At 32.5% G+C, this 25,244-nt stretch overlaps 1 protein-coding gene across 12 annotated transcripts in view; it reads left to right on the top strand.

Annotated features, from left to right (window-relative positions):
- Positions 1-25,244, top strand: part of LOC127731936 (uncharacterized) — a 144,403-nt gene that overhangs the window by 96,963 nt on the left and 22,196 nt on the right. For all 12 annotated transcript variants that reach the window (XR_007995913.1, XR_007995912.1, XM_052240807.1 and 9 more), the window contains 2 exons: positions 20,223-20,483; positions 22,133-22,561. Coding sequence is in view for 10 of the 12 variants with exons in the window: in XM_052240807.1 (XP_052096767.1) it covers positions 20,223-20,483; positions 22,133-22,561 (690 nt within the window). In the remaining 2 variants the exon portion in view is untranslated. The remainder of the gene's footprint in view (positions 1-20,222; positions 20,484-22,132; positions 22,562-25,244) is intronic.

The following is a 25,244-nucleotide window of genomic DNA, read 5'->3' as shown; positions in this document are numbered from 1 at the left end:
GTCAAATATAAGAGGAGAACAACGACACAACAGAAACACAACACTAAAATGAAACACACACAGAAACGAACTATAATATAACAATGGCCATTTTCCTGACTTGGTACAGGACATTTTAAGAAAAAATGGTGGGTTGAACCTAGTTTTGTGGCTAGCCAAACCTCCCGCTTTTATGGCAATGTTAAATATAACATTAAAATGACAAGACTACATGACCGGACTACAATACAAATAAATGGGAGAACATACAGGACAGAGACACACACAAATAATAGCTATCAAAAGGTAATAAAAACAATAATAAAGATCAAATAAAACTATCCGACACTATAATGATGTATCTCGTGTATCCAATATTCACACGGGGAAAAGGGGGGTTGCATAATAGTTAATATATAAATGAGAAGATGTGGTATGATAACCAATGAGACAACTCTCCACCAGAACGCAAATGACGTAGAAGTTAAAACAACTATAGGTCACCTTACAGCCTTCAAAAATGAGCAAACCCATACCACATAGTTCGCTGTAAGAGGTCTCGAAATGACAAATGTTAAATAATTCAAACGAGAAAACTAATGGCCTGATTTATGGGACACTTTTTTAGAATGTTACAAATATATCAATGGCGTGTAATTTCACAGAGGTAATATATCAAAGTGCCCAAATTTATATGTCATTGGGTCATACATGTAAATCTTCTGTTCTGATGTCTGTAAAAACTGTGTTCTGATCTGTTTATCTCATAATATGAATCATGGATCCCATGTATTTAACATCTCATTGGGATAAGATGTCATGATTGCTGGGAAATGTATATAAATGGGTTGTGATTTTCTTATGAAATGCATGAATGGGTAGGGATTTTAGCATAAATCTATATATGAATGGGGTGTGTTGATCAAACCCTAGCCGGAAGTCTGTACCCAAATTTGTAGGTTGACACCTCCACTTGACAAGGAGCAGTTGTCCCTTTTAGGTGGTCTCTTTTACAATTGGATTTTATTATGCTACAACTGACCAAGAAAGATAATAGCTAATTACTATGAATAAAATATCTATGGAGTTTATATTTCTGATTTAAATTTTTTTTTTATGGATTTGTGCTCAATCTGCAGTTACCTGTTTTAATTTTTGTTATTGTCCTTTGTCTTTATGTCACCTCTTTTGTGTCAGGGTGTTGTTTGTTTTTATTAGACTTATGATTGTTTATCCCCCGTTTACTCTCCGTCATAAATATGCATTAAGTATTTTCCACTACACGTTCAGCCAACAATCAATCATATCGCCTCTAAAAATAACAGCACTATAACATGTATAATGACTTTTAACACGATCAGATAATTAATAAAAGTTTTGTGTAATCCTTTAAGCAGATATATACATGTCTCATATTATTTCAAATTTCAAAAAAAAAAGAAAGAAGAAAAATAAACACAAATGTTAAATATTAAAGGATCACATTGTGTTTCTGCATGGGTTGTTTGTCTCATGGTGATGATGATGGATGGCTGTTTAACGTCCAGCGCGGAAAATTAGATGCAAACATGTTAAAATGAAATATGAAGTTTAACTCTGCTTTGTACTTGACAGACTGGCTGAGTCGAATATTTAACGTGCTAATTCATTAAGTCCGCCAGAAGACATATCACCCTCCTAAGAGACATTTATATGAGTATGAGATGACTAGTCTAAAAATTGCTCTTATTCCTTAATGCTGCGTGATAAGCTGAGCAGCAGCAAATACCAATTTTAATTTGGTTTGACCCGGCTTGGGTTTGAACCCATGGCCTTCCGCACTCGAGGCAAACAAGAGACCACCCAAGCGTTGTTTGTTTGTTTCATATCATAATTTGTGGTGAAGAAAGTTATATGATCATGTAGACATTGCTGAATATTTCTTTATTTTCAACTCACAAGAAACATGCATGTTTGTGTGAACTGATAAAGTTTTAACTAGTAAAACACCATAAAAAAGAAATGATTTTAAAGGTTTCAGCGTTGTTTTATTTTTTTTTAACTCACAATATCAGATAACGACGTAAAAGGAAATAAAAATGACGTTTAATTTCTATTTTTATCTATATATTGGATACTATATACTATAAAGATGATCTATGATCTTGCTGCAATTGATATTTTATCATGTCTTACTCGGACCTTGGGTATTTTACCGGAGACCTGGAAGAAGCAGTGTTCAATGTTTAAAAAATCAAACATATATTGGTGATATGAATGATTGAAAAGTTTTTTGCTTCTTAAAGGTACTAGTAATAGGCCCCGTATGCCTCACTCCACAGGGGTATAAGGCCTCTTTTGAAAAATCCCTGACTGTCTGAAATGAGGTTTCCCAAATTCTGAATAACAGGTGCTTGTTTTTGTATATTGTGTCAGCTTAGAAATATGAGACATTTTATTCACTATATAGTATACTTAATCACTGACATAAAACACTTACTATAGTAAATTTTCATTATTAATATTTGTATCCTCGTATCCTCGTCAAGCTCATAGTTTTTACTAAATGAAAATAAATATGTATGTGATTAGATAAAACTACTCCAAATATTAATATCGTATGGTTCGAGCTATCTGTTGGCCGAATTAACCCATTAAAATGTACCTTTGTAAGCGGTAAGGTCAAGGTTGCTACACAATGTGCTAATATTTGAAGTTAAAAAAAAAGGGAAAATTAGTAAAGACTTGCTTTGGAAATCACTTGTTATGGCCTGTACATTCATGCTATGGTAACGTTTATTATTTACAAAAGTTGGTTCGTCATAATTTGTTGAATGAATCCGCACAATTATGAGTCCGTCTTAACGATCAAAACTGCTAGGAAAGTAGTAACATACAACAACAAAAACCTGCCAAAATGTGCAATTTCTTTCTATTATTAGATCACTATTGTATGTATCCGTCTGATCCTTCACCTTGTCTTGTCAAATCCCTTTCCAATTAGAGTTTCAACTCAACTCCTAACAAATTTATAGTGTTTCTTCCAAATCTAAAGTGCTTTCATAACTGATTATTGCTAAAATCTCTTTCCAAGGGAAAAATACCTCTAAAACATCTCATTTTTCGAGCATATTAACCAATTTTTGCATTGCTACAGCAGCCATATTGGATATTTTAATCAAATGATTATATTTACTTCACCTTCATGGATTAAATTTAACGACAGTTTTAGCATTTTTAACACCATGAACACCGCTTTAAAATTAACGACAAGTTTAACAACACACTAATCATATGATTAAATCAAATTATTAAGAAATTTTAACGACTCATTAGTACTAACGAGAAGTTGAACAACAGACCCCAGAAAAATTACTCATGGCAAATTAGACAACAAACATTAAACACAGAAAACTACAAAAATATTATGTTTTGACTTAAACCATATATTCTTCTGAATTTAATTAATTATGATGTCTTGAAATTCTATTTTGATATATTGCAATGACTTCCTGCGTCATAAATATTTGGACTAAGGTCATGTCTGAACTTGTCTGGTTCAAGTGGCTTGGTACAACAATTTCGGCGATGGGCTGCATTTCATTCCTTTTTGAAATGCATTTACATGATTTTATGTCCATCAATGGCTGTTGTAAAATTTCTTAACCAGGAACAAAATTTGGACAAGTGGTTTTCTCTTTCAGACAAGTAAAATATCATGGTCACTTGCCTGAAAGAGCAAGTTGTCTTATGACCAAGTCTGCCTATTAAGATGGCGGACATGGCTAAAAATAGAACATAGGGGTAAAATGCAAGCTTTTATGCCCCACCTATGGGCATTATGTTTTTCGGTTTGTGCGTTCGTTTTTCCGTTCGTCCGTCCGTCTTTACTGCTTCGGGTTAAAGTTTTTGGTCACTTCAGGTTAAAGATTTTGGTCAAGGTAGCTATAGTACTTGATGAAGTTGAAGTCCAATCAACTTGAAACTTAGTACACATGTTCCCTATGATATGATCTTTCTAATTTTAATGCCAAATTAGAGTTTTGACCCTAATTTCACGGTCCACTAACATAGAAAATGATAGGGCGAGTGGGGCATCCGTGTACTATGGACACATTCTTGTTCCTATTATTTTAAAAACGGCTATAAATAGAGAAAATCTGACAAAGGCAAACAAGTTCAGAATGTTGAGCTCTACCTACTTTTCATTTACGTTAAAACTGTCAGACGACTTCTTATAAGAGTTATTTCCCTTAAATAATGTATTTCACCATTTTTGTCTCGCCTTGGTCGAAGTCACAGTATGCGAGACATAGGTATTACTATCCGGCAGGGGCAGCAGCGTAAACTATTTGTATAAAGCTTTATATTTCAGACGGTAGAAGACCTGGATGCTTCATATCTTGTATGCAGATACCTTATGTTACGATGTTTCCGTCAATCATATGTCCATTGTCCTTGACCTCATTTTCATGGTTCAGGGACTGCTTGAAAAAAAAAATTTTGTCATGTGAATTTCTCACTTATTATGAGTAATAGGATAACTATATTTGGTATATGGGTACCTTGAAACGTCTACATGTCTGTCAGACAGAATTCATCTGACCTCGACCTCATTTCATGGATCAGTGATCAAGGTTAAAGTTATATGATTAGGTTTGTTTCTCAAATACTATAAGCAGTAGGTCAATTATATTTGGTAAATAGAATGATTGTAATGGGTTCGTGTCAGTCTTGCAGGTTTCATCTGACCTTGACCTCATTTTCATGGGTAATTGGTCAATTTCAAGTTTTTGTGTTTTTGTCTGTTTTTCAAGTACTATAAGCAATAGGTCAACTATATTTGGTGTATGGAATGATTGTAAGGTGTACATGTCTGTCTGTCTGGCAGGTATCAGCTGACCTTGGCCTTCATTATCATGGTTCATTGGTCAATGTTAAGTTTTTGTGTTTTTGTCTGTTTTTCAAGTACTTAAAGCAATAGTTCAACTATATTTGGTGTATGAAATGATTGTAAGGTGTACATGTCTGCCTGGCCAGTATCATCTGACCTTGACCTCATTTTTATGGTTCAATGGTCAATGATAAGTTTTTGTGTTTTGATCTGTTTTTCAAATATTAATAGCAATAGGTCAGCTATATTTGGTGTATGTAATCATTGTATAGTGCGCATGTCTGTCTGGCAGGTATAATCTGACCTTGACCTCATTTCATTGTTCATTGGTCAATGTTAAGTTTTTGTGTTTTTGTCTGTTTTTCAATTAGCATATGCAATAGTTCAACTATATTTGGTGTATAACAAAATGGAAGGTGTATATGTCTGTCTGACATGATTTATCTGACCTTGACCTCATTGTTATAGATCTTTAAAAATGTTAAGTTTCTGTAATGCATTTAAATTTTTGCCTATTATTTCGAAAATTATAATAGATAGACAGCAAATTAAAATTGCAAAAATGATCAGCAAGACAAGATCTACAAATAAGTCAAACATGACCAAAATCTTCAATAGGTGCCTTATTAGAGTCATTGCCTTATAATGACAATTTTTACCAATTTTGTTTGCGGTTTTGCCTGATATCTTCAAAACTAGATTAGATAGATAGAAACTTTAAATAGCAAAAATGATCAACAAGATAAGATTTGCAAATAATTAAACAGGACTGAAACTGTTAGTTAACTCCTTACTGTAGTTATTGCCTTTTAATGACTATTTTTCCCATATTTGCCTATTATCTTGAAAACTGTAATATATAGATAGAAACTTTATTTAGCACAAATTATCAGCAAGACAAGATCCACAAATAAGCCATAATGGCAGAAATCTTCAGTCAACTTTTTATTGGAGTTATTGACCTTTAATGATAATTTCAACATTTTTTTTGGCATTTTTTGCCTATTATCTTGAACGCTATAGTAGATAGATAGAAACTTGAAAAAAGGAAAAATTATCAGCATGATAAGAACCACAAATATGTCAACATGATTGAAATTGTCAGTTAACTGTTAATAGAGATATTCCCCTTTAATGATGTTTTTTACTAAAAGGTAGCCCTTGTTGAAGATGCAGGTGATCGACACAAGCTCTTTAGAGCCTATAGTTTACCTTTTCAACTGGACCAAATCACTACTTTATCTTAAAATTCACATTCCAAATTATTTATCATGATATTTCACCCCCTACTTACTATTTTTATGTATTGATTGATTGATTGGTTGTTGGTGTTAAACACCACTTTCAGCACTATTGGCTATAACTTGGCAGTTAGTTTTCATTGTTGGAGAACACAGGAGTGCCATGAGAAAACCACTGACATTCTGCAGGAAAACTGGTTATGATAGTCAATTAGGATTGGAATTGAACACACCTGCCAAGTGCAGGGTTTGAACTCACAACCTCAGTGTTGACAGGCTAGTGATACAGTAGATGAACTACTTAGACCAATCGGCCATTGAGGCCCCTTTTATGCATATAATATGAAGAAATAAATTTGGAAAGTGCATGAAAAAAATGTGCAAGTAAAACGCTGTCCTCACTTAAGGGACTATATTAGTAGACAACAAAATTCAAAGGATGATAACTATGTTCCCAGACCTAATGGAAGAGAAAAACTTGATAAATTTTAATTAAACTTGGCATGAACTAAGCTTAGTGAAATATAAGACAGTTGACTAGGTGTCATGTCAATAGGATATATATTATAGACAATAAGGCCATTTATGAACTTAAGGTGTTCAATTTAGAAAGAACTTCACATTTCACTTGTTTCAAACAGGCCATTAGACCTGGACCATAAATACAACATATTATGCACATTTGTTCTGTGCTAATCTACTTTTTTCTAAATAAGCCTTGCAACAAAAATAGCAATACACAAAAACCTGTCAGATAGAAAGTCATTAGGATATGTAGTTCAAATGTGTCTGAAGATTCTGCCTGCCATCCAACATGGCCAACATGGCTAAAAATAGAATAAAGGTGTAAAATGCAAGTTTTGTTTATTATCTTGATAACCTCTATGTATAGAGAAAACCTGACAGGGGCAGAAATGTTTAGAAAGTTGAGATTTTCCTTATGTCCATTTACATTAAAAATTTAGATGCTATTTCGTGGTCTTGAAGATTAGCTTCTGTCAAAGTTCAAAACAATCTAGGTTTACAAATTTATCATGTCAAAAAAATTTAGTCATATATTGTCTGTAAGTATTAACTGTAAAAAAAATAAAGTCCATCTGTCAGAAAAATACTGAAAATGAAAACATACATTTTCAGAAGTTTGCTTCAGATATTATCTCTTAATCATAAAAAAGCTTCTGCCAAAGTTCATGAAGGTTTGACAAAGTATTTGATGTGTAACAAACTTAAACCCCCAACTGTATCTACTTGTTACCTGTCCATTTATCAGAAAACACGGAAAAATAAATTAAAATATTTTTTAAATTTTGCTCTGGATACTGTATTTTTGACCTTAACAAACTTCAGTCAAAATTTCAGAAAAAAATCGCAGGAAGGTTTGACAAGTTATTGATGACTGAAATAACATCAGACTGAGCCTGAATTTGTTAACTGTAAACGAAAAATCCGTTGATCAGTAAAATTGGGAAAACTGAAAAACAATGCTTTCAAAATTTTGCTCTGGATACTGTATTTTGGTCATAAACAAGTTTCTATCTAAATTACATAAAATTCCATGAAGGTTTGACAAAGTTATTGATGTCTTAAAAATTTGTAACCACAGACTGAACATAAATGTAGACAGGGACGACGGAATCTAGGATCACTATTTCTCTCTTTCACGACATAAATGTGGCAGGCTAAAGAAAAATGGGGACACAATTTTATAGGTAGTTATTGCCTTTTAATGACAATTTTACAATATTTTATCATTTTTATCAGACTGCAAAAATGTGCGTCCATATAATGGTATGGCTATGTTGTCATCCTCCAAAGACATTTGATTTCCAGACTATAACTTGAGTATAAGTGAATGGATATTTATGAAATTGTACCACAAGGTACATACCAGAAAAGAAGGTTGGGATTGATTTTGGGGGTTATTTGTCCCAACTTCTTAGGAAATAGGGGCCAATTACTTTATTTTATAAATTTATTGATATCTATGAAATTGTACCACAAGGTTCCATCAGAGCTCCAGATAAGAATTCACAAATTGGGGTTTTTACCCACCATTTTTTTTATGTAATTGGGTGATAAAGTTTTTTAATTGCATTATCAATTCCAATTCACCCCTCAAGCAAATATCAAATTGGGTTTTTCACCACCAAGCTCCTTAATGTATTGGGTTTTTTCATCAACACAATATTGAATATTTAGGCATGTTATAATCACATTATATCAACCCCAGATGTGTTTCCATCTTAAATGTGTTTCTTTCTTTGTATATGTGCTTAGCTGTTTTATTTGGTTTATTCACTGACGAGCAATTGTACGTTTAATTTGTGTTCCGTTTTAAACGTTCTGTCAGTTTTGTATTTTCTCAAAACTTATGTAAACTGCAGCTGGTGTCACTAGTTGGACAGTAACTAATTGCCTTTCTAGATCCCATATGATCACCCTACAGTTTATAGTTGGGGTAGGTGTGGCTAGGTGTTTAGATTATTATGTAATATATGTGAAATTTAGGTGCTGTAAGAAAGTTTTGCCAGTCCTTTCACCTATTTGTCAGATCTACTTTTTAATAAAAATAAAAAGTAGTTCCCAGATTTAAGATATACCCCAAAGCCTTGAGATTTATAGGGTGGTTTAATGATGGAGACCACATTCAACTTAAATTAACAAATAATTCTGCAACATCAAGTAAATAAATGACAATGTTATACTGCACTTGCCAATAAGACAACTATCTTAAGCATCCAGAACAATTAGACCAAAACAAAGAAAGTGTCAAGCTGCATAATTTGACGTAAAAAACGGATATGTGTATTCATTCATCAACTAAAATGAAAAAAAATAATATATAAACTGTTTTTGTTTAATTCAATTTGCATAAATCTGGGTTAAGTTGTCCCTTATCAGAACTTTTGGTTTCCGATGCTTTCCAACTACATATCATGTCATAATTGATTTGGCCTTCACTTTTTCCAACTGATTTCGTTTTTGACGAAACCCCGTGTTTATCGTTCTATAGCAATGTTCTCGTTAAGGTACGCAAACACGCTCGTGCGTTCAATGGACGCTTCCTAAAATCACTAGCTGAGTCTTGTTATCATCATAACTTTCCCTCAGCTATCAAAAAGAAGCCGAAAACATGCTTCTATTCAATATTTTATCGGACATTTACTTTCGTTTTAATTCATTGTATGTTATGATAAATCCCAATCAATTCGAAAAAATATGACAGCATGTCACACGCTAATTGGATAAACGCCGAGAAGATCGAAATGTTTTCATAAACACGTGTACCTTTTGAGCAACGGAAAATTCCAACAGGGACCCATTTCAGCTACTTGATGCAAGGCTCTATTTTAAGAACGAAAGGACATTTCCAATTATAAATATTATAAAAATAGATTTATGCGACGACTGTTATCAGATAAGGGTAAATAACGCAAACGATAGCGAATAAAAGCAATTAGAACTCATGGTTTTGGCATATAATTGGGTTTTCTTATGAATTAATTGGGTTATTGAACACTGCAGTAAGCAATTGCATTGGGTTTTTAATTATTTGTATTGCGTGATCACGCAAATACGCAGCTTATCTTGAGCTCTGGTTCCATACCTCAAAAGAAAGGATGGGAATGATTTTGGGGATTATGGACCAAACATTTCGTAACTAGGGGCCAAAAAACTCAAGGATTTTCTGGTTTCTGGACTAAAACTTCAGTATAAGTCTATGGATCTCTTTAAAATTGTACCACAAGGTTTCATATTAACAAAGGAATGTTGGGATTGATTTTGGAGGTTATGATCTTAACTGTTTAGAAATAAGGGGCCAAAAACAATACTTCTCTATTTTTTTGGATACATTGCTTATTTCTTGACCAATTTCAATGGGGTTAAATACAAAGTCTTGAATTCTTGGGGTTTTCTATTCTTATATTTAGATGTTAGATTTTGGGCCCCGTTTGGAAATTTGTGCACGCCCTTGCAAGAATCTTGGGATATCCTGGGATATCCCAAGACCTTCCTGGGATTTCCTGAGATATTGTCTTGGGATATCCCAGGACTTCCTGAAATTAAATTTCAAGACTTTTCAGGATTTTTAGGGAGAGTATTGGAACAGGATTTCCTGGGATATCCCAGGAAATCCTGATCCTAAAAGCACAAGACCAAATGGGACTTTTCAGATCTAATTAATCTGAAATATCCCAGGATTGTCCTGAGAAGTCCCAGGGTTTTAGGACTTTTCAGGACTAGTAAACCTGAAATATCCCAGGATTGTCCTGAAAAGTCCCAGGATTTAAAAACTTTTCAGGACTTGTTAACCTGGAATATCCCAATATTGTCCTGAGAACTCTTTGGACATTTCAAGACATTGTCCTTTGATGTCCTGGGATATTTCAAGATATACCAAAAAGTCATGAAAAAAAACCCCACAGGATAACATGGACTCTCATATCCTTTACAAAATCTATGAAGACAGTATTCATTCTTCCAACATTTTTTTTTTTACACAGCACATTTGATGACATTTTCAAAATCAAATCATTTGTAAACAAATTTATTTTCTATAGTACAGTCACTGTTTTTTTTTTATTGTTATCATCTTCAATTCTCTCCAATTTGCCCAAAAGCCTTCTTTACTTTAAGCTGGTCACAGATCTTGGCCCTCACTATAGATATGCAAAATATCAGAGCTGCTGAATGTCTTGAACAGTAAATCGGAAACAAAATAAAAGTTCTGGATCTAAATTATGATAAAAAATATAAAATACCAAATCTCATGCATTATGTCAGATTTGTTGAAGTCAACATGCTTCTTTTTTTATTGAATGAATACATACATATATTTTGTGTATAAATGTACCCTGACATTAAGGACTAAGACAATTTGACCCATTCATATATCATGGACTTTAAAATATCTCCTGACAATCTATTTTTAGCAATTTTTTCTTCTCAATCTTATATTTGAAAGTTTTAACATAAAAGATGCATTACAGCAGCATGTGTCTTGTATTAAGCTTTAAGACTTATTTCAGAGATATTGCTGCAAATTTGCTTGGTGCATATCTCTTGTGAGTTTTCCCACAGTTCTATGTTTTGCATTTTTCTTTTGATAAATGTTTTTTTTTTTAAGAATAATGATTTATTGTCGAGCCTTCGACTTTTGTCGAAAAAGCAAGACATAGCAATCGTACATTCCGTCGGCGTCGTCATCGTCCACAAATATTCACTCTGTGGTTAAAGTTTTTGAAATTTTAATAACTTTCTTAAACTATCCTGGATATCTACCAAACTTGGACAGAAGCTTGTTTATGATCATTAGATAATATTCAAAAGTAAATTTTGTAAAAAAAAAAATCTATTCCTTCCGTATTTTACTTATAAATGGACTTAGTTTTTCTGCCAGGAAACATTACATTCACTCTGTGGTTAAAGTTTTTGAAATTTAAATAACTTTCTTAAACTATCCTGGATTTCTACCTAACTTGGAAAGAATCTTGTTTATGATCATAAGATAGTATCCAGAAGTAAATTTTGAAAAAAAAAAATTCCATTTTTTCCGTTTTTGTCGAGCCTTCGACTTTAGTCGAAAAAGCGAGACATAGCGATCCTACATTCCGTCGGCGTCGGCGTCGTCGTCGTCGGCGGCGTCCACAAATATTCACTCTGTGGTTAAAGTTTTTGAAATTTTAATAACTTTCTTAAACTATCCTGGATTTCTACCAAACTTGGACAGAAGCTTGTTTATGATCACAAGATAGTATCCAGAAGTAAATTTTGTAAAAATAAAATTCCATTTTTTCCGTATTTTACTTATAAATGGACTTAGTTTTTCTGCCAGGAAATATAACATTCACTCTGTGGTTAAAGTTTTTAAAATTTTAATAACTTTCTTAAACTATCCTGGGTTTGTACCAAACTTGGACAGAAGCTTGTTTATGATCATAAGATAGTATCCAGAAGTAAATTTTGTAAAAAAGATAAATCCATTTTTTCCTTATTTTACTTTTAAATGGACTTAGATTTTCTGCCAGGAAACAACACATTCACTCTGTGGTTAAAGTTTTTAAAATTTTAATAACTTTCTTATACTATTTTGGATTTGTACCAAACTTGGACAGAAGCTTGTTTATGATCAAAAGCTAGAATCTAGAAGGAAATTTTGTAAAAAAATAAATCCATTTTTTCCGTATTTTACTTTTAAATGGACTTAGATTTTCTGCCAAGAAACAACACATTCACTCTGTGGTTAATGTTTTTAAAATTTTAATAACTTTCTTATACTATTTTGGATTTGTACCAAACTTGGACAGAAGCTTGTTTATGATCAAAAGCTAGTATCTAGAAGGAAATTTAGTTTTCTCCAAGTTAACATTACATTCAGTCTGCAGTTAAAGTTTTTAAACATTTATTAGATTCATAAACTATCCTTGATTTTTACCAAACTTGGACAGAAGCTTCCTACAATCAAAAGATAGTATCAATTGTGGAATATTTTTATTGATTTACTTCCTCATTTTTGTTGAGCCTGCAATTAACAGAAAACGTAGGTGAGACACTGGGTTCCGCGGAACCCTTACGAATTTTTTACTTATAAATGGACTTAGTTTTTCTGCCAGGAAACATTACATTCACTCTGTGGTTAAAGTTTTTGAAATTTTAATAACTTTCTTAAACTATCCTGGATTTCTACCAAACTTGGAAAGAAGCTTGTTTATGATCATAAGATAGTATCCAGAAGGAAATTTTGTAAAATAAAAATTCTATTTTTTCCGTATTTTACTTATAAATGGACTTAGTTTTTCTGCCAGTTAACATTACATTCACTCTGTGGTTAAAGTTTTTGAAATTTTAACAACTTTCTTAAACTATCCTGGATTTGTACCAAACTTGGACAGAAGCATGTTTATGATTAAAAGCTAGTATCTACATGGAAATTTTGTTAAAATTTTGTTCCATTTTTTCCGTATTTTACTTATAAATGGATTTTTTTCTTCCAGTTAACATTACATACAGTCTGCAGTATAAGTTTTTAAAACATTTATTACATTCATAAACTATCCTGGATTTTTACCAAACTTGAACAGAAGCTACTTACAATCAAAAGATAGTATAGAGAGGAATATTTTTATTAATTTTTTCCTCATTTTTGTTGAGCCTGCGATTAACAGCAAAAGTAGGCGAGACACTGGGTTCCGCGGAACCCTTACGAATTTTTTTTAGTTTTTAAAAGCATACTTACAATTTAAATAGTTTTTCATTATCTATAACCATATGTATTGCTAATTATTTATGATGGTGATTACAGTAAATCTTAAGGTAAACATTCAATAAGTTTTTTCTTTACTCTTATAAATTTGCCATATGCACATATTCCAAATGGTGGACTGTAAATTTATTTGTACTTACCAAAAGATATTATCCAAAATGCAATGTAAACATCAATGCTTCTTAAAACCAAACAGTCATGTCACCAGAAGAAAACATCTCCACTATAATATAATGTTAAAATATAGAATGTTTGTAACTATTTCAACTGCATCCATTTTGTTCAGGATATAAGACATCTTTGCTTGTTGTCCAAATTCAAATTCTAAATGTGTTTGGGATTGTTTAAGGAAGTTCGATTTCTATTTTCTTTGAAATGAGTCCCAGTTGAATAAATGATCTTTCTCTTGAATATTTGATATATATTATAATAAAAAAAATATCTTTTTATTGTTTATTTACCATCTTAATGTTTTAAGTTATAGTAATTGCAGAAAATGTATAAAGCCATGTGATCCCCTTTTATAATGGCCTCACACTTTATGTTTATGATACTTCCTGCCAAGTGTCTACACAAATATAAATGGAAAACAGATGGCACATTTATACATTTCATTCACTGGCTCACATGTCTAATTGATGATGAAGAGTTATAGCATGGAATTCATTTATATAGATTTAACCTGTGTACTGTCAATCTATAATCTTTTATTTTCAAAGCCCAAGATAGAATAGTTGTATGATCATGATCTTTAATTGGGCTTTGAAAATGTTTATGTTTAATTAGAAAAATTCATGTTGTGTTAAAAAAAATGTTACTCAAATTTTGGCTTGGAGCATTTTGACATGATTTGTGATATGGGAATTTTGCATTGTTCCAAAATTGTGTACTAACATTTTTCATCAGTATGATCATATAAAAGTCTAACTGTGCACAAACAAGTCTTGGAAGTTGTAAATATAATTAAGTGGAATTAAATTGCAAAAAAGACTAAGTCTTGAAAAGAAACCCATATATTTGAAGTCCTGAAATATCCCAGTAATTCCTGTTAATAATCTAAAGTCCTAAGAGTTCTTGAAAAATCAGAATTAACTTGTGTTGTTCAAATATTGTAAGTCCTGAAATATCCCAGAAATTCCTGAAACATTAATTGGATTAAACTCCACTCAAATGCAATCTTAATTGGCCACAGTTAATATATCATTACAGTTAATAATCATACTGGCATTGAGGTCAATAATTACACATCTAACTGAATACACAAAATCTTGATCTCAATAGTGTACCTTTAATTTATTTTGATCAACACTACATAAAATTATTCTGTTAATTTTGTGTGACTGATTATTAAGATGTGTTTTTTTATTTTCAAAGAAAAGACCAAAAATAAGGTATGTTTAAAAAAGCAACCAGATTTTATTTAACCTGTAAAATCAGTGTCATAATCATCTGACATAATTTGTAATTGGGATTATCTCAGTATTAAGTATTTTTACATGACATTGTATATTTGAATACAGGAAATGTATTTTTTCCTTACTGAAGAATTTACACTGAATTTAAAAATTAGTTATTTATTTTTGATGTTGTTGAGAAAGGGCATTTTTAATGCCTCTTTCTGGAAATTATTAAGCCAATTATAAAAAAATGCTACATGCTTGAAGATTTCCCTTAACGTTCTTGTCAAAATCATTGAATTTCAAATGTTTCATAAAAAGAAGATGGGAAAAAAAACTTCAAGTGAAATACCAAGATAATTTGCATCAATACTGCAAACTTCTCCATCTAGCAATTTTAAATGAAAAGAACAAAAGAAATATTGAAAGTATGGCCAGAAAAAATGTCAGACTAGCTACAAAAATGGCTGGATCACAACATCCAAGATACTTTGATTTTCTAGGAGTTAACTTATTTGCTTTAATGTACTACTGCAACAGTTTGTCATCCCATCTCCTCTGAAACTACACTACAAAATTTCATGAAACTTTGTAGATAATAAGGACATACTATGTAGATATGCATATCGACAGGAAATTATGATTCAATCTTTTTTCTAGGAGTTATGCCCCTTTGAACTTTTTGGCCTCAATATACTACTGCAACAATCTGTCATCGCAACTCCTCTGAAACTACACAACAGAATTTCATGAAACTTTGTAGATAATAAGGACATACTATGTAGATGTGCATATCGGCAGGAAATTATATTTCAATTTTTGTCTAGGAGTTATGCTCCTTTGCACTTATTGGCCTCAATATACTACTGCAACAGTTTGTCATTGCAACTCCTCTGAAACTACACAACAGAATTTAATGAAACTTTGTAGAAAAGAAGGACATACTATGTAGACGTGCATATCGACAGAAAATTATGATTCAATTTTTTTATAGGAGTTATGCCCCTTCGCTTTGAACTTAAAATTTTTGCCATAATATACTAAACAGTAGTTTGTCATCGCAGCTGAGTCCTTTAAAAACCACACAATCAAGAGATTGAGACTTTTAAGTGTGTGTTGTTCAGCAGATCATGATTTTTATACGACCGCAAAAATTTTTTTGCATTGTATAATGGTATGATGTTGTCGACACATTTGGTTTTCGGACAATAACTTTAGTTAAAGTGAATGGATCTCTATTTTACCGGAAGGTTTAATACCATTAAAGGAAGGTTGGGATTACTTTTGGGGGTTATGGTACCAACAGTTTAGAAATAAGGGGCCAAAAACAAGCATGTGTGTTGTTTCCGGACAATAACGTGTGTTAGTGTATGGATCTCTCTGAAATTGTACCACAAGGTTCCATATCACAAAGGGAAGGTATAGGATTGAGTTTGGGGGTAATTGCCCCAAACGTTCAGGAATAAGGGGCCAAAAACAAGCATTTTTCTAGTTTCCAGACAATAACTTGTGTTAAAGTGTATGGATCTCTCTGAAATTGTACTGCAAGGAACCATACCACAAAGGGAAGGCTGGGATTACTAAAAGGGGGGTTAAAAAAAAATAGGGGGGGGGGGGAATTTTTTTTCATAATTTTTTTCTTTTTATATCTAAAATTTTCCATTTTTACATTGATTATTTCTGATTTATATATAAAAGCAAAAAATACTGATATGGCAGGAGATGCACACCAAACATGATGTGTAAATTATTATATGAAGTATTGTGCAATAGCACAGTATTGCGCAATAGCAAGCAATCTTCAATTGCATAGTATTGCGCTATAGCGCAGTATTGCGCAATAGCAAGAAATCCTCAAATACACTGTATTTCGCAATAGCAAGAAATCTTCAATTGCACAATATTGCACAATAATGTGACAATATCACAGTATTGTGCAATAGCACAGTATTGCACAATATCACAGTATTGCGCAATAGCAAGAAATCTTCAATTGAAAATTAATACAAATAGTTTAACCCATTTCAAAATTTTAAGATCTTTCACCACATTTATGTTGTGTAAGAAACCTATATTATGTCAAAAATTTGATTACAATCCAAATTCAGACAGTATCAAGCTTGAATATTGTGTTAAAACTTGCACCAACTGTTCAGGGTTGGACCTCATCGGTCGTATCAGGCTGATCTCGGCGAAGCATTTTATTTAAGTACATATTTAGGAAATCCTAGTTGGTGTATAGAATGATTGTAAGGTATATATGTCCAACTTGCAGGTGTCATCTGACTGTGACCTCATCTTCATGGTACAGTGGTGAAAGTTTTGTAATAACATAAGCAACACGACAGGTGCCACATGTGGAGCAGGATCTGCTTACCCTTCCTGAGCACCTGAGATCACCTCCAGTTTTTGGTGGGGTTCGTGTTGCTTAGTCTTTAGTTTTCCATGTTGTGTCATCTGTACTATTATTTGTCTGTTTGTCTTTTTATTTTTGGCCATGGCATTGTCAGTTTGTTTTCGATCTATGAGTTTGACTGTCCCTCTGGTATCTTTTGTCCCTCTTTTAAGAGTTTGTGTATTGGTCTGTCTGTCTTCCAGGTATCATCTGACTTTGACCTCATTTTCATGGTTCATTGGTAAATGTTAAGTTTTCATGGTTAAGTTTGTTTCTTAGAAACTATAAGCAATAGGTCAACTATATTTAATGCATAGATTGCCTGTAAGGTGTACTTGTCTGTCTGGGATGGTTCATCTGACCTTGACCTCATTTTCATGGTTCACTGGTCAATGCTACGTTTTGCTGGTTAAGTTTGTTTCTTAGAAACTATAAGCAATAGGTCAATTATATTTGGTGTATGGAAAGATTGTGAGGTGTACATGTACATGATGAATTTCTGGTTTGGTTTATCTGACCTTGACCTCATTTTCTTGGATTATCTGAAGTTTATGTGATACTTGTAGTAAAGCTTTATATTTAGGAGTACCAACATTAAATAAATTTTCAGTAAAGCAGGCGAGACATTTCAGTGTGTGGACTCTTGTTTTTCTAGGAGTTATGCCCCTTTGAACTTAGAATTTTGGCCTCAATATACTACTCCTCTGAAACCACACAACAGAATTTCATGAAACTTTGTAGATAGTTATGACATATTATGTATATGTGCCTATGCACAGGAAATTTTTATCAGTTGATTTTTGTAGGAGTTATGAGTCTTAGGAGTCTGGTGAGATTTTGTTTGCCCAGTGACAATATGTGGGGCGTGGGATATGTGAGCGTGCTCACAAAGGTTCTTTGAATCGAGACAATGACAGTTATTCTTTTACAGTGAAATTGTTTGACAGTATTTATTTTTTTTTTTTTTTTAATATAAATAATTTGTTGATATAACCCTGCAGATGTGTTTTTCAACACAAGGATTTAATTAACACAATTACATATAGATAGGGCCTAATAGGTACCTTTCCCTTTGTAGCTCACCTGGCCCAAAGGGCCAAGTGAGCTTTTCTCATCACTTGGCGTCCGTCGTCGTCGTTAGCTTTTTACAAAAATCTTCTCCTCTGAAACCACTGGGCCAAATTTAACAAAACTTGGCCACAATCATCATTAGGGTATCTAGTTTAAAAATTGTGTCCGATGACCCCGCCAACCAACAAGATGGCCGCCATGGCTAAAAATAGAACATGTGGTTAAAATGTAGATTTTGGCTTATATCTCTGAAACCAAAGCATTTAGAGTAAATCTGACACGAGTAAAACTGATTATCAGGTCAAGATCTATCTGCCCTGAAATTTTCAGACAAATCTGACAACCTGTTGTTGGGTTGCTGCCCCTGAATTGGTAATTTTAAGGAAATTTTGCAGTTTTTGGTTATTATCTTGAATATTATTATAGATAGAGATAAACTGTAAACAGCAATAATGTTCAGCAAAGTGAGATCTACAAATAAGTTGTCATGACCAAAATTGTCAGTCGACCCCTTTAGGAGTTATTGCCCTTATTAGTCAATTTTTAACAATTTTTGGTAAATTTTTGTAATCTTTTACATAAATCTTCTTCTCTGAAACTACTGAGACAAATTTAACCATACTTGGCCATAATCATTATTAGGGTATTTAGTTAAAAAAATTTGTATGAATACCACGCCCTGCTCATACAAATATCCAATCAATTCCGCAAGCCGCTATTGTTTTCCATGTGAAACCATGGATACGTTCGGAAGGAGAAAGTTCTGGAATTTATGAATCCGAGTGTCAGTGGTGTTTACAAAGTCGTAAACGATTTTTTTTTCACATCTATTTCAAAGATTTTTCATATCTATACTGAAAAGCGACCGCTAATTATGACTGACAACCGGATCATAAAACTTGAATATATTTCCAAAATTTTAAGCCATCAATGAAGAAAATCTGACGAGTAACAGCTTGCGGAATGAATTTCAAAATCAGTAGTACCTTTGACACATAGTTTTTCCGGCGGCCATTTTTTTCAAAACAACTCCACTTCAAACATTTTTTTATCGAACCAAATCACTGCAATACCCATTAGACCCCGCCTTCAAACCATCATGGCCAACTTGGTTAAAAATATAACATAGGGGTAAAATGCAGTTTTTGGTTTATATCTCTGAAACTAAAGCATTTAGAGCAAATCTGACAGGTGGCAAAAATGTTCATCAGATTTAGATTTATCTACCCTGAAATTTTCAGACGAATCTGACAATCTGTTGTTGGGTTGCTGCCCCTGAGTTAGTAATTTTACAAAAATTTTGCAGTTTTTTGTTATTATCTTAGATATCATTATAATATCTAATATCTAATACTATTAATTATGATTTTAACCTTATTTTACATGATTTCCAAAGCATCAGTAAATACAGGTGAGTGACACAGGCTCTTGAGAGCCTCTAGTTTCCTTTTTTTCCTCGTGTAAGAGTCAAAGTGAGGTCTCTAGCATTGTGGCATCATAGCAAGTTGATTCTTCAAGTATATTTTCATAGCTTCTTTCTGTATTTCTATGTGGGTATTAAAGCGACGACCGAAGCACATTAAGTACTACAAATGTACAAACGATCAATGTTTTAACAACACTGTAAAATGAAAAAAGTAGGATTCAATTTTGATAATGAGATGTTTATGCTACAATCATCATGATCATGATATAGCAGTTCATATCAAGCTTTTCATCAGTTTTCCTATGCATTGTTCTGATGTTCTCAAAGGAAGCACATGCAGTCATGAAAAAAATGAATTTTATTGGTAAATAAAATATAATTTTGGAATGTCTCATGACTGTTGTCTGTCAATCAAACCTAAAAAAACATACATGTAATGTAATTGAATATTATATATTAACATACAGTGAAAACAGGCACACAAAAGAATAGTTACGTGTGTATACTTAATTTAATAGAGTAAAGTTATAATATTCTTCTTTATGAAAAACTCTTTACGATGAAATATCTTTGTAGATGAAATGGTTCCAACTGAAATAAAATTAATGGCTGACAATAGATCTATTGATTTGTACCTCAAATTACTTGAGTCAGGCTCTGAGAAAAAGAGAGACATACGTTTAGTAGTAGTTGGAAAAAAAGGTGCAGGAAAGACATCATTGATTAAAAGATTGTTCTCTGAAGAAAATACAGATATAACTAGTACAAATGGAATAGAAATCCACACAATAAAATGCAAAGCAAAGGCTGATGATGGCATATGGAATAAATTAGATGGTATGATGTATAAGCTTAAACACAAATGTTTCTCTATTCTTAAGAAAGTATTTATAATATTTTTGATTTCTAGTTTAGTTACTTATTATTCAGCAATATTATTTGATTTGTTAGGGGACTATCTATCAATTTCCAGTTTTCAAAGCATAGGTCTTACAAGATCCAATTCAAGGATACATTTCAATGAATCCAGGTCAAGAATTTTCATAAATAGTTCATCCAGTCAGAAACTATGTGAAGAGATATTTATGGTACAAGTGCATATCTGGTACAATAGAAATAGTACCATTAATGTTATAGGCTTTTAAACAGTATCAGAAAAGGTGAACAAAATAACTAAAGCTTGGTTTGATTTTGTCAAAATATGAACCCAATAGTTCATTGTTAAATTATTGTTACAATAAAATTGAGAATGGAAATGGGGAATGTGTCAAAGAGACAACAACCCAACCAAACAGTAGAAAACAGCCAACGGCCACCAATGGGTCTCCAACACATCGAGAAAATTCCGCACCCGTAGGCAGGCTTCAGCTGGCCCCTAAACAAAATGTGTACTAGTTCAATGAAAATGGACGTCACACTAAACTCCAAAACATATAAATGAACTAAAATTAAAAAAGCATACAAGACTAACAAAGGCCAGAGGCTCCTGACTTTGGACAGGCGCAAAAATGCGGTGGGGTTAAACATGTTTTGTGAGATCTACCACATTTGCATCCATATGCATGCTACACATGGTTTAGCCTCAGTCAATATTTTGATTGTGCAAATTGCATGAATTGTGGTCATCATGTTGAGTTACTTCATCCCCTTTCACTGGTAACACCTGCCTGATTTGAATTTTAATTAAAAAGATGATGATCATCATAATTGTTTTTATCGATGATATGATATCACACAGAAAAGAGGAATATCATTATAACACTATTTCATGTGTTTTTTATATTTATCTATTTAAATTGCCTTTTTGTCACATGCCTTTTTTTAGAGCTTATGTTGACGGATAATTAGAAGTTTTCCAGTCGAAAAAATGTTGATACTTCATGAAAATTGTTTGCCTTTTCTATTGTTATTCTGTGGACTTTTTGTACTACTGATATACTTTTAAATATGGTCTAAATCAATTCTGAAAGTTCAAAATGAATACAGTTTATGTGGATTTGGTAGCTAATCCTGTTTTAACATGTGAAGACATGGATATAAAATGTGTCATAAGTGCCCATAAGACATATTTCCAACAAAGACCAAAGGATGAGAGTGTAAACAATTACAACTCACTGTTTGCCTTCAAAATTATTTGTAAACCACATCATCTCATGATGAATCTTATTTCATGCTTTTTTTTATTTTATTTTGTTGAATATCTAAACTTTATTTAGCAACATATTAATAATAAGGTATGTGTATTATATGCATCAAGTTTTGTGGTTTTAATCAAATCTGGTATATCAATATTACAACCAACTGAAGAAACTCCCTTTTCAATTGTGATAACTGTTCATGTGTATTTTTGTAGAACTAATGGTTGAAATAAAAAATTGTATGGAAAACATTTATTCTGTAACTGTTTTTTGCTTATTATTCTATAATATGATCTTACTTAACATTTATCCAATTTTTTCTATATTATTGTAATTTTCTAATGATAGGAACCAATGAAGAAACTGAAATTCATGAACGACTGTTGAAACAATTCAAAGAAACAATTGAAGCATCAGTAGAAGAAGGAGCCCATCACGCTGTTAAGGAAAACACACCATCAACAAGTTTTGATGAATCAGAGACAGTAACCCAGCAGCCTAAAAAAAGAAGACTTCAAGTAACCACTGCATCTCAAGTTGAACCTCTAGTAACCTCGCAGCAACGAAACCAATCATTAGAACAGGCAAAAATGGATATTGAAACCATGCTTAAATCTAATGTTGATTTACATGACAAAGAGGAGTATGCCACATTATTGCTATGGGATTTTGCAGGAGATGAAGAATTTTACCACACACATCAAACCTTTTTGTCCTCAGGTGCAATTTATCTTGTTGTAACAAAACTCAATGAAGCTGACGACAAAAATGCACAAGGTAACATTTCATAGAGATAAGATAAGTGAGATTTAAAATATTTTATATTTTATTTAACTTTTTCTTAGCTTAAAATGCAAATTGTTGTCAAGAACTATAGATTCCAATTTATGCTCCAAGTAAGGAAGAAAATATGGGAGGCAATCAGTCAATTAATAGCATTAACTGTTCCAATTTTACTGCACCAGATGTGTATTTCAACAATGAATGTCTCTTCAGTAATGCTTGATGCCAAAATGTTGAGCTAATTATAGCTTTTGTTAAAAAGACAGATTTATCAGTCTCGCATATGTCATATTTATATATCACCCGTCAGTTGTTCTCAACCTTTCATATGGTAGACAACCTGGAAAATCCAAATCTTGTACACAAATGTGTTATGCAGTCGGCAGGCTTTTGAAAATATATTGATGTCAGCTATTTTTAACATTTCTATTCTTTAAGTGATGTCTAGTTTGCTTAACGATTTCCAAATGTTCAAGTAGCCTTTTATTGGAATTGATATTTTTCTTTTTTCACAACATTTCAAAAGTTGTCTTAGATATATCTATAAAGTCGTTAAAACATGTGTAGAATCATATTTCGAGGCCCTGTCCCCTAGGCTAAGGTCCAGTGACTTTGAATTGATTAGCAATTTTCAATGGTTAAGTTATAAAATGATAGAATTATCTCAATTGTACACACCCATGCCATACAGTACTTGCAACCTTAGGCGTTACTATTTTAGCAATCAATCTGCGGTCTTCGATCAGTCACGGATCAGTCAAGTTCTCGTCAAACTGACGTCACCAATCCATCAGACTTATAGTAAAAATCTTTGACTGATTGAACGGATCAGACGGATTGACCCTCTGACGGATTGAACTCTACTACGTAACATGTTTATTTACTCACATGAAACAAACCGGGATGCGGTATTCAGTACGTAGGTGAAACTGGACGATATTTATCTAAACGCACTCAAGAACATCTGTATCGTTTTAAAAGACCCAGTAAATTCAAAAGTATCATTTATCAACATCTTAAGAAGCACAATCATCCTATTAAATATTTAGCAGTTCAACCTTTAGAAGTAGTAAATAAGCAGCCTGGTGAATCTCATTCAAAGTTTGTACGATCGCGGAAAATAATTGAATTAAATTGGATTAAAAAATTACAGACAGTCTACCCTCTCGGTCTTAATGATAATATCATGGGAATTGGTAACATATCAAGAACCGATTCTGTTAACATTTTGGATATAGTTTCTAAAACTGTTCGTAAAAACCGTTCTCATGGTCGTAGAAAAAATCGCAATCAAAGAAAATTTCGGACCAATCATACCAATATTTCGGACCTAATTTCTATTTCAAAAAACAACGGCAGACATTATCTGTTAACAAAGCTCTGTTCATTACCGGTTAATAAGTTAAATAAAATTTTAGAGGATTGCAACACAATTTCATATAGCAGTCCTAAGTATGAAATCGTTCAAATTATAATGGCATATTGTTATTCTAAACTGTTTCCCAAAATTGATCGCCCTGAAGATCATAAAAAACAATTTATTAAAATAAAGTATGTCAATAAAGGTTTTGATTTTGTAAATATTGCCGGTATTTTTAACGACCATTCTGTTAAAGAACAAATTCCGGGATATTTTGATAATACTGAGCTCCCTCTTATTTGTTATATTTACAAGAAATCTACCCTGAAATTTGTGTTTAATTATAGCCAATTGTGTAAAGATGATAATATCAGTGAAAATACACCTACTTCATGTAATTGCAGTAATTCTGAATACATTTATGGACCCATTTCCCATGTTATAACAGGAGATCTTAACATCGTTCAAGACCGAGAGTTAAAATCATTCCTCAGTAAAGGACCTAAATATCGTCCCCCGTCAATTATTAATTGGAATGAGTGTCGTAATATCATCCACGACTCACTCCATACTTACTGTTTGAAATGGATAAAACGGGAAAAAGCTGACAAAAAATCTTTGGACTCTTTTTTTAAATCAGTAATGAACATAGTTGATATAGGTATTCAACATTTTAAAGAACATTTTACTCTTAACAATAACCACAATAAACCTATTTCTCGTATCAAACATAAACTAAAAGAACTAGCCAAGGAATTTGTTTTTGTCCCGGCCGATAAAGCTGCTAATAATATTATTATTGTTTGACGTAAATTTTACATTGAGGTTCTGAAAAAAGAAATCACCAATTCACCAACATTCCAACTGACTCCATTTTCAGAAAACGACATCTGTAACAAACATAAACTTTTAGCTACCGCTTTACAAGCAGAACCAAATACAATGAAAGTCCCAACTATGTATTGGCTTCCGAAGCTACACAAAACACCTTACAAATATAGATTCATTTCGTCTTCAAGCCATTGTTCCACTACTAAATTGTCTATTCTTCTTACCAGTACACTTGGTACAATCAAAAACCTGATAATAAATTGTTCAAATAAGGCCTTCGAAAATAGTGGAATTAATTACTTTTGGAGTGTCAAGAACTCGTTGGAAGTACTTGATAAATTGCATGCATATATTGGTGATTTTGAATCTGTTCAAAGTTTTGATTTTTCTACCCTATATACCACATTGCCTCACATTCTCATTAAGAAAAAATTCACACACCTAATTAAATGGGCATTTAAAAAGTCAGAATGTGAATATATATGT

The sequence above is a fragment of the Mytilus californianus genome, unplaced genomic scaffold (assembly GCF_021869535.1).
Source record: "Mytilus californianus isolate M0D057914Y unplaced genomic scaffold, xbMytCali1.0.p SCAF_21, whole genome shotgun sequence".
Taxonomy (NCBI): Eukaryota; Metazoa; Mollusca; class Bivalvia; order Mytilida; family Mytilidae; genus Mytilus; species Mytilus californianus.
Note: the sequence above shows the minus strand (reverse complement) of the source record. Positions and strands in the feature narration are given on the sequence as shown.